The sequence below is a fragment of the Etheostoma spectabile genome, chromosome 16 (genome assembly GCF_008692095.1).
Source record: "Etheostoma spectabile isolate EspeVRDwgs_2016 chromosome 16, UIUC_Espe_1.0, whole genome shotgun sequence".
Taxonomy (NCBI): Eukaryota; Metazoa; Chordata; class Actinopteri; order Perciformes; family Percidae; genus Etheostoma; species Etheostoma spectabile.
In genome coordinates, this window is record NC_045748.1 from 18771034 (window position 1) to 18782716 (window position 11683).

General features: G+C 38.4%; 1 protein-coding gene and 1 long non-coding RNA gene across 3 annotated transcripts in view; one reads left to right on the plus strand and one right to left on the minus strand.

Annotated features, from left to right (window-relative positions):
- tbx5a (T-box transcription factor 5a) overlaps positions 1-2949 on the plus strand; it is a 21726-nt gene extending 18777 nt beyond the window's left edge. Inside the window, exons 8-9 of one of the 2 annotated variants that reach the window (XM_032539657.1) lie at positions 1013-1245; positions 1904-2496. In XM_032539657.1, coding sequence (XP_032395548.1) covers positions 1013-1245; positions 1904-2496 — 826 coding nt within the window. Of the gene's footprint in view, positions 1-1012; positions 1246-1903 lie in introns of both variants that reach the window. The other variant, XM_032539656.1, reaches the window with a different exon arrangement.
- Positions 1-11683, minus strand: part of LOC116704294 (uncharacterized) — a 125303-nt gene that overhangs the window by 96064 nt on the left and 17556 nt on the right. The gene's annotated exons all lie outside the window — the stretch shown is intronic.

Consider the following 11683-nt stretch of genomic DNA (forward strand, 5'->3'; position numbering starts at 1 on the left):
GTGTGTGTGTGTGTGTGTGTGTGTGTGTGTGTTGGTTGTATGGCTTGGTCCGTCAGCCAAGGCAATGCATGGCCACATTGCTCTTCCTCCATTATTCAGTCCAGATGAGGGATGGAGTATGCGTCCGTACTGCGTGGAAACACATTTTCAAAGGAGAATATCTGGTTTTGAAACTCACGGCCCACCCACTCCCCCTCTGGGCAACCGATACAAACGTGTGTTTTCAAATATAAAAATCCCAAATCAGAAAAAAAACAACTGTGAAGCCGTTCGGCTTTTCCACAAGGTGCTTTAATCCTAGCCCCTTCCTATAACCTTTATTATAGTATCTCTATCTATTCTGAGCCACAGTAATTATGCATTTCAGATTAATGTCATGGTTTATGTTTTGAAAAAAAAGCTATGGAAATCTGGGGAGAGATTTTTGTACTTTTATGTACTTGGTCGAAAAAAATATCACACATTTGATGGTATCAGACAGATGTAAGTGCCACAGTTTAATATAAAGTTTGGAGTGAAATGCATTTCACCTATCAGAACTTGCAAATGTTTAGAGCATGGTAAGAGTCCAGACCACACTATAAATCCTACATGCCATTGTCCAATCCTGCCGAGTACAGTAAGCTATGCACGTCTGCTCTTGGTTACAATGTTGAAGGGAATAAGAGCTTAATGCAAAACCAGGTCACTGTTTCAACTGAGATCCCTGAAATTAAAGAAGCAAGAGTAGCAAAATGATCAATTGACAGATCATGTGGATTAATAGGAGTGAAATACATGCTGGCGTTTTCTCTAGGAGTTTCCCTCAGTAAAACTTTCCTCTCTCTCTCTCTCTCTGTCCTAAGTGGGTGTGATTCACTGATGGTGAATGTTGACTGACTTTAAGAACAGAGAAATACAGAAATGAACGATTCATATTCTTTTTTTTAACAAGCTGTTTTAGGATATTTTAGGGGGTTAACTGCAGATAATTACTAACTGTATTTGTGTCTATGTGTGTGCCTGCACACAGTACCAAGGAGTATCCAGTAGTGCCTCGCAGTACAGTGCGCCAGAGAGTGGGCTCCAGCCAGAGCCCGTTCAGCGGGGAGGTCCAGGGCATGGCCACCCCGAGCACCCTGAGCTCCCAGTACTCCCAGTGTGAGAACGGTGTCACAAGCACCTCACAGGACATGCTGCCTCAGTCGGGCTCCTTCCCCCTGCCACACGAGCACGGCCAGGAGTACCACTGCATCAAGAGGAAAGGTAGGACACAAATATGGGAGACTGATGTATCAAAATGACAATCATTTTTACACCATTCAGTATCCATATCCATTGACATTAATGCTGTAGTTATATTGCAGTACTAGCCGCCCTTGCAAACTGAGCTTTTTTTAATTAATTGGGTGTTTTGGGTAATTTGGCCACTAACTTCCCATATAACAGTGATAAGTAAGGGTGACATACGTATTTTTAAATTGCTTTCTATAGTCTATATAAAAAGGCACACTTAGTGTATGTGTAAATTAATTATAATTATTTTTTCACATAGATTATGTCCACTTTTAAACAGATCTGATACAAAATTATGCTAAATTTAAGAGTGCACATTTGTAGTGCAAAGTATATAAATGATGTGCATAAAACGGACAATAATCACATGAGCAAAAAATACTCACATATTATGTGTTTATTTACAAAGTATGTATATTTGTTTTTCATGATTAGCATTTAATTGGCAGCCAGATAGTGGATATTATTTGTTTTTGGTGTCAATAAATTAGCAGTTAAAGCCAATATTGCATTATTCCAAAAACGTTTGTCACGGTATTGATGTGGAGTTGCACATTTTTTTTCTTTAAAGAAGTTGAAAACGGCACTTGAGTAACACTGTTATTTCACTCTGTAACTCTCCCTGCAGTGGAGGATGACTGTCACTCAGGTGAGCACAGCTATAAGAAGGCCTATCTGGAGAGCTCGTCCAGTGAGGAGGACCATTACTATCGTCCTGTTGGCTACGCCCAGAGCCTCGGCCTGGCCAGTGGGCCCTACCGCAGCGAATCCAATCAGCGGCAGGCCTGTATGTATGCCAGTGCCACCCAGGGTGCTGAGCCAGTTCCTAGTTTGGAGGACATCAGCTGCAACACTTGGGCTAGCGTTTCACCCTATGGGAGTTGCTCCGTCACCACCATGCAGCCAATGGACCGGCTGCCCTACCAGCACTTCTCCGCTCACTTCACCTCAGGGTCGCTGGTGTCCAGACTTGGCGGGGTTGGGGGACACGCCTCTCCGCAGCTGGGGGATGGTCACCACGCTGCCATGTACCAGAGCTCCATGACCCACCAGACTCTGGGCCGCCAGTGCAGTCCTGGGGCTGGAATCCAGTCGCCAGCAGCTGGCCTACAGGGAAACGATTACCTCTACACACACGGCATACCACGTACACTATCGCCACACCAGTACCACACTGTACATAGTGTCAGCATCATGCCAGAGTGGAACGAGAGCAGCTAAAAGAGCTTTATTCCCGATCAAGAGATACAAATATTAAAAGGAAAAAAACTAAAAAGGACCAAATTAAGGCAGGGTTTATATGAAATTATATTTATATTTTTAGAGGATTTGTAGCTGATCATCTTAATGAGATCAGTGTTGGTTCACGGACAACAGTGGATATTGGTAAGATGGTGTTGAAGTAGGAAAACAAACATCCTATCACTTAACTTGTTGTGACAGCATCTGCACTTATAAGCAAATAACATAAAAATGAAGTGGAGCTGGACCAGAACATACACAAGGACTGCTTAGGTGCAGAGAAAGTGAACAAAGGGGACACTGAACAAAAGAACAAAAAACGCTTCAGATGCTTTGCCAGCAGTCAAGTTGACAGCCTTTTTGTGAGTTGGTGTTGTTTGGATCTCCAAACACAAAACTCTTGTTTTGTGTTCATGCCCCGAATTTATGTAAGAAAAAAAAAAGAAAAAAAAATTTGTCTCCTGTCACATTATCCTAGTTCTCATTTCTTTTAAGTTTTTATAGTTATCATTTTACTTTGTGGTCAAATTGCTATACGTTAAAAGTAATAAGCAGATGGGAGCATTTGGTGTGGTTCTTTGGTGAATTTGCTTACTCTTAAAATCTCTCCTGTTGCTGGGTACATTTACATAAACCTCAAGAATTTAATCTTACAGCCATTATGAGAAACATGACAGTAAAAATTACAAATAGGACAGCACTTAAATTAAATTGTTTTCACACTAACTATATCTGGCTTCATTTATTCAGGTATATTCATACTAATACAATGACGTACATTTACAAAACCCATTTTTGGTTAATTTGAGATTGATTCACGCAGAACTGTTGGATTGGGACATAACATAACATATTGTCTTGTTCTTCCAGTATGGAAGTAATTGTATGTCTAGCAACACAAAACTGTTGAAATGTTCCCCTGTGTCTGGATGTGTAATTAGGCACAGGTTTGCTAACACATTACTACTTTATAAGGTGATAATATGTCATGGTTGTGGGTTTGTTGCCTTGTTGTGATGTTCTTCTGCCCTCAAGTGGACAAAAAAAAATCATGACCGCAGCTTTAACTGTAGTAATAATTTAATTCAGCTACATAAATATTAGAAGTCGGAGCGTGACAGTGTGTCATTAAGTTGAAAGAGCATGTGTTGAACACGGTTTAGCTTTATAGTAAAGAAACTCCTCTAACTCCGATCAGAATAACAGATTTAAATGAACATATTTCTTGACGCAATTGGCAGACACTATAAATTGTCACTTTGATTTGGGTTAATACTGCAATTACAAACACTATTAAATCATGCTCTGTTTAGAGAAGACAAACACACAAGCAACACGTGGTTTTAACCCTAAATGTGTTTGTATGATATATGATTAAACTTCTATTCCATGCCAACATACATTATACCATAATGAATAAACAAGCTATTCATAGTTTTGTTGTTGTTCAGCACTGCCATCCTGCAAAACTTTGCCACAGTCCTTGTTGTGTAAGTTGTTACATTGGAAGAAGTCTAAATCTAAAATTATTTATTTGGATCGTACACAATAACTCTCCATGGAGGAAATTGGTATGACAAACTACAGCATTACAGTATTGCATTGTGATTTCAGATAGTTTGAAAAGGTTTTCTGACATAATAACCCTGCAAAGTTCGGAGATGTTTTATCTTTGTGGAAGTTCTAGTTGTTTCATGCAGTCTCATGCTGTACTCGGTGAATGCTTGTGCTCAAAAATATTTTGTATTAATCCCCAAAATGGCACTTCTCTGACAATCAAACTAAATGAGTGTATGTTAGAGGTATGTTGATTCAAATTTCTAAATGCGTATGGTTGATAGATCGCTATTTGCCAATAGTATTTTATTTTTCAACTCCTTAAATCAACTTGCTCTTGCATGTATCAAAGATAGATGGTCCCATTTCTTTTTTATAGCCTGCTTTTTATGATTGTTTATAGGATTTTCTAATCATACTTCTATAGAAATCAGGAGATTACAGATACAGCTGTCAAAAAGTATCAAAATTAGATTGAAACACATGGATAACTTTGTAAATAAACATGTACATAACAGAATTAAAAAAAAAATAGACTTGTGTTCTTTTGTCTGTTCATGCTAAATTCTTTCCATTTTATTCAGATATATTTGTGCTATGTAAAGGTTGACTACTGTTTGCCTTGCTGCACCAGTCAGGGCAGAATAAATCACGCCTTTATTGTTCTTATTAATTTGTTATATTATGTAGTTTCATCATATCTCCTCCCACCTCGTGCACCTGTGCAGGGCCTTCAAACTGTACTGCAATTTGTGTCTGTACACCAAATATTATAATATTATTATTGCCTGGGACACATGACTTAATATCTGATAAATGGACTTGTTGGTGGCAAGAAACTATACTTCAACACTCCCAATATTTATTTACCCTGTAGATTCTGCTGTTTGGACAAAGTTGGTAGCTTTTTCACTCTGTTGTGTTCAAAACTAGGCTTATACAAGCACTGTTCATAAGGGTAACAGCTCAGTAGCCAACTATTTTTGACAGATATCACATCATGCCTGTGTCTTTGGCTTTCGTGGTCTTTTAATAAGCTTTTAACAAGAAAATAATGTACTGTGTATCATGGCTGAGTGGACAAGGCCGCAATAAGGCACCAGTGAGGGGAGCTCCTCTGCTAAAAGCTACTGATTAGGTCAATGACAATGATAATTCAGTATAGTGAGTTTAGTTTCAAGATTTTGTACAAAAGTTTGTTTGTACATTTACTCAAAACCTCCAGTGGATATAAGTGCTACATGCTAAAACAATCAATCCACAAATCAATTTTCTCCCTCAGAGTTACGACCAAGTTAACAGGTTACTAAATAACAAAAGTTTATTAAAACTATTGTTATTATACCATCAACTCTGTTCTCAACGCTGTTTGCAAACCATTTCTATTATGTGAAGCAGTTTATAGAAGCGAGAGTTAAATAAAAGTGTATGGTATAACACTAAATGGTGCAGCTAAAAAGTAATTTCCATCTCAAATTTGAAATTGTCATGAAGAAGTTGTGCAGTACTTCATCCCCTCAAGCAAATCAAGTCATAACATTGAAATAAATTGAATTTACGGTGAAATATTACCCCGTGGTTGACCAGGCCTTAACAACACTATTCTTTACAACATCATAAATTACAATGGCATGAAAGATGACAGTATCCTGCCCTTTAAGCTCGTTTATGTCATCTTAAATTCCACTCACTTCTGTTTATGGTAATGTTAATTAACTGGTGAAAACTTGAACATATGATAAACTGAACAGATAATGAAAGCAGGTGAGATATGAAATTGAAATGTTCAAAGAAAATTTGAAAATGACACTGTCAATTCCCCTTCCCCCATCCCTTGACCCTCACAGCCTCTTGGTTTCTCTATTTATCTTTCACTGTCTCTACCCGTCCCTCTTCATCTCTTTTACTCCCCGTAATCCTGTTCCCAAACCCTCCACCCGCCCCTCTACTCTCTCCACCACCCCATGGCCAAAAATAGTGACCTAGACTCCCAGCCTCCTTTGATGTGAGCGATGTGACCCCTGCGCTTCAGATGCCCCTACACCGCCAGTCTTATCCTCTCCGAGAGCCGGCACAGCCCACAGAGAGGACCAGTGATTAACCCCGCACAACCTGGGCCTCCCCTCTACTGCTTAAACACATGATGTATCACAACACCCACCCCCATGCATCCCCCACGATTCACCAAAAAATGCATGTGTGGGCGAGAACCGATGATGCAATAGGCTCTTTAAACATTTAAAGAACGGGTCAGCTTTTCAAAGGGAGGAGCTGGAACCTTTGGCCACTGCTTCAGTTATCATGGTCAGTGCTTGAAAGTATAGTGATATGTCAGAAGGAAAACAAATGACTGTCTAATATATGGAAAGCCTGGATGATGAATGAAACTTCACACTGGTACATTGCTGGTTTATTTGGATTATGAGTGTATATCTTTGCCATACCTGTGCTGATAGAGGTAGATAGGATAAAAAGAAACAATGCTTTCATCTACTAACTGATTGAATATGATGAAATGTAGTCCAATCTTAGAACAGTTTATTATTTTATGTGACACTTAAATGAGTACATGCACATTGGAACAGCACTGAATTCCTTATAACTACATCAAGTATCTTTCAGTAAGCCTGACATCTTTTTGTTACTTCAGCAGAGAGAAAATTAAAACAAGTCTTCTCAGACTAATGATGAGCCATGGCCTCAGTCAACCTTAAATCTGAAACCTAAACAAAACATAGTCTGGGTGCCCCGCATGACAAAGGAGAGGAGTGCAAGAACAAGAGCATTCCTAGGGGTAGAAAAACGAGGGAGGGGATTACTTTATTAAGATGTACTGAAACACAGATCACCACAGATGGATGAGCCCCTCACACAAAGAGGGTTTTCATAGAATCAAATCCATCTCGCGCAGGAGTCACAAACATCTGTTTGAAAAGTCTTACTGTTGCAACTTAAGGTTTTTTTTCATTAGAAACTTTTGAAAACCTTTGGACAGCCAGCTAAGACACGTCAGAAGGCTCTGTCTAAGTCTAAAAAGACAAGAGAGAGAAAGGGACAATAACCACAGGGTTGTGCTTATCCATGAAATTCTAATAAAGAGGCTCCAACCTGGGCCTCAATCAACAGAGCATCTGGGCTATCCACATAAGGAGGCAAATGCTAATATTGCTCTTGCTGGCAGATAAAAATAAAGTCTAGCACACTTTTCTGGCACATTTCCAGGGCAGATGTCAGATGCCTGGCCTGAGGCTTCTGATGAGATGGTGGTGGGGGTCAGTCTAGAATTAGGAGAGCCCTCCATCAGATAACACATTTTCTGGTTCATGTAAAGACGTACAGCATATCAACGGAGACATGCATCACTGTGATGTGAAACCAGCATCTGTGCACGGCAGCCGGTTTTTGCCTTCCCAGCCGGCTGAGACAAGTCCTGGGATGGGAGCGCTGAAATGGGAGCACAGACCCTTCCATCTCCCACTATTCAGTCTTTCAGCACCACTCCTGGCCATAGTCCTGGGGAGAGAGTGGGAGGAAAGGGAGGAGGGCAGGGAGTGTCCACCGAAAAGGGCAGACGGTGATGGCGCAGTTTTGATAGGGTGAGAACCAGAGAGTGTCTCAGAGCTAGAAAGCAGAAGGAAAGCTGTTAATCCATGACCCTACGATGATGGGAAACGTTCATTTTACACATAAGTACATTTGTGACTTAACCATGTGCCTATATCTAAGATGTCCTGTCTGTGTTAAATCCTGATGACTCACAACTACATGTCTTTCTGGAGGATAATAATATCATTTGATTTTACTGTTTATTTTGGTAAATAAACTGCTTTCCATGGGTTCTGATGATTTTCTTTACAGCTGGTTCAAATCAGCTTGTTCAGACTGCTGTTACTGATGGTTTCAAATCAAGTCATCAGATGGACAATAAAGGTGTCCCACAGGGAACAGTATCGAGCACTCTATTTACTCTATATATAAATAATATTTTTTGAATTAAGTAAATACATCTAAATATATTCATTATCTAAATATTTTTTATGTAAATGTTTTTTAATAACATTGCAAAAAACTTCTTTATGCTCCTTTATAACTCCTCTTATTAATTTTAAGCTTGTTCAAAACATTAAAAAGACTATATGTGTCAATTTCACAAGAGCATGAACCACTTGTGCTCCTACTCGGATCCATGCTCTCATGGAGATCAGTTCGATACAGAATTGTGTCTATGCACTCTCTAAGTGCATACACACAAGGAACTAGGTAGAACACCTCACTCAAACACTAATAATTGAAGAATAGTGTGTTTCTCCTTCCAAAAAAAAGAAATAAAGGATTACACTGGATTATGGATATGTAATGTATGCTCATGCTGCTACTATTACTCTTAAAACACTGAAAGCCATATATTGTAATGCCTTTGCATTTTTTTCGACATACAATTTGACTTTTTAAATGGCTTTTCCAGCATACTATACTATGACGTTATTACTTTTTTGACATACTATACTTTGACTTTATCACTTTTGACATACTATAACTTTATCACTTATATATATATTCACACTATGAAGTTTTTTTTAAATACTAGACTACAATTTCTTTTAACATTCTACACTATGACTTTATCACTTTTATCAACGTACTATACGGTGACTTTTTTGACATACTACACGAGATAGATATAGATATATATATATATATATATATATATATATATATATATATATATTTATTTAAATACTATCATTGTCTATCACTTTTTTGACATGCTATACTTTGACTTTTTAATCACTTTTTGAGACATACTGTTTACCCTGACTTGTTTTTTTTATATACTGTGAAATGTTTTGATATACTATACCATGAGTTTACTTTTTTCAACATACTATCACTATTTTTGACATACTATAATATGACTTTTCCGATAACTATACTATGACTTTTTTTGACACACAATGACTTTTTTTATACCCTATACTATGATTTTTTTAGATACATTATACTATGTTTTTTTAAAAACATTTTAAACTATGACCATGTAAATTAGATTTTTTCAACATACTGTACCATAACCTTTTATCACTTTTTTTGACATACCATACTTTTACTTTTTTGACATCCTTTATTATGACAATTTGAAATTATAAACCATGACTTTTTTCTTTTTAGGATTTGTTTAACATACCATGAGTTTATTTGACAAACTATGCTATGATTGTTTTTCGAAATATTATACTTTGACTTTTTTTTTTTCACAAAATGCTATATTATAAACAAAATTATAAACCCAACACCTTTGTTTTTGCCCCATTTTTCATGAGCTGAACTCAAAGATGTAATACTTTTTCTATGTACACAAAAGGCTTATTTCTCTCAAACATTGTTCACAAATCTGTCTAAATCTGTTAGCGAGCACTTCCCCTTTGCCAAGATAATCTATCTACCTCACAGGTGTGCCATACCAAGATGCTGATTAGACAGCACGATTAGTGCACAGGTGTGCCATAGGCTAGCCACAATAAAAGGCCACTCTAAAATGTGCACTTTTATCACAAAGCAATGACACAATGTCAAAGGTTTTGAGGGAGCGTGCAATTGGCATGCTGACTGCAGGAATGTCCACCAGAGTTGTTGCCCGTGAGTTGAATGTTCATTTCTCTACTATAAACTGCCTCCAACAGCATTTCAGAGAATTTGGCAGTACATCCAACCGGCCTCACAACCGCAGACCACGTTTAACCACACCAGCCCAGGGCCGCTACATCCAGCATCTTCACGTCCAAGATTCTCTGAGACCAACCATCCGGACAGCTGCTGCAACAAGAAACTGTCTCAGGGAAGCTCATCTGTATACTCGTCATCCTCATCAGGGTCTCGACCTGACTGCAGTTTGTTGTTGTAACCAAATTGAGTGAGCAAATGCTCACATTCAATGGTGTCTGGCACTTTGGAGAAGTGTTCTCTTCATGGATGAATCCAGTCCCACTTTTTTTAACTAGTCCCACTACTTCACCTCCTTTTATGCAAATGTCCCAGCAATACAGTTTAGCTTTAGCAATTTAGCTTTTCAGCATTCACAAGCATTTTCTGCAGGTAAAGCATTTCCTAGTTATAATAGTTGCTTTTTGTTTTAATAAGTGATCCTGAGTGGTGTTGTTCTGAGTGATTATGATCAAGACCCCTACATAAAGAAACCATTAACAAATTAACAAGCTGGCAGAGTTTTAAAGACAAACATATGAAAAATAGACTGGTATGAAAAACGAAAGGAAAGAATTTAGGGAAAAGAGTCTCAATGTACTTTAGTTAGACAAGAAAAGATTATGGTACTGGTGAGAAAAATGGTTTAATCACAAAAGAATTATGGAGGAAGCCTATGTGATTCTGGGCCAAATCCATTTACAGTAACTGATGAGAAGTCTTTGTATGACAGGTAAATTATGACTTTGCAACTATTCTTTTTCCCCAAAAGCCAGTTCAGTTGGGTGAAATAATGTGCTTTACCAACCATGCTATCCAGTTCAGCGCAATGAACACACATCTATTCATCAATTACACAATGGCATCTTGGTGGAGACTCTTTTTAATCACAGCCAGCATTAATCAGGATTTAACATTATGTTTTCATCAAAACAAATAGGGTTCACTGTCCTGCAATGACAGACCATTTTTAACCAAAAAGCTGCTCTCAACTTTAGCTCTCCATGGAAGATAACCAAAAGCGAGTGAAATTATAGCATTTTCTCAGTAAAGCCATCATACCAGATTTGAATGATTGGTTAACATTGCAGAACTCTCATCCATCCTTGTCACATGGAGATCATGCAGGGTAGACCATAAGTGTTTCAATGGCAAAACTGGGCCCAGCTGGAAAATGGCCTCAAGCTGTGTCATCATTAGAACTGATAAGGCACCGTGGCCAGGCTCCTTCCATTCCTCACTCAGTCTGTGGGAATTACAGGTACAGACTATAGGGACTGGTGAATAGAAAACAACCCTTTCTTTCATACACCTGGATAGTAGTTTCCCCATATGGAACACATTTAGACTTGTGTCAGTCCTTTGAGATCTTGAGAATGCTGGTTTGTTTCAATCTAAACATCTCTTTCTGCTTTGTCCTGGGAAGATCCTAATGTGCTGTATTTGAAACTGAAAATAGTTGACGCTCACAAAGCAGGAGAAGGCTATAAGAAGATAGCAAAGCGTTTTCAGATCCCAATATCCTCTTTTCGGAATGTAATTAAGAAATGGCAGTCATCAGGAACAGTGGAAGTTAAAGCAAGATCTGGAAGACCAAGAAAAATATCAGACAAAATAGCTTGCAGGATTGTGAGAAAAGGAAGTCCAAACCCACGTTTGACTACACAATCCATCCAGAAAGACCTGGCAGACAATGGAGTCATGGTACACCATTCCACTATAAAAAGATCCTTGTACAAATATGGTCTTCATGAAAGAGTCATCAGAAGAAAACCTCTTCTACTTCCTCACTACAAAAATCAGTGTTTGAAGTTTGCAAATGAACATATAGACAAACCCGATGCAATGTGGAAACAAGTTCTGTGGACCGATGAGGTAAAAATAGAACTTTTTGGCCAGAATGAGCAAA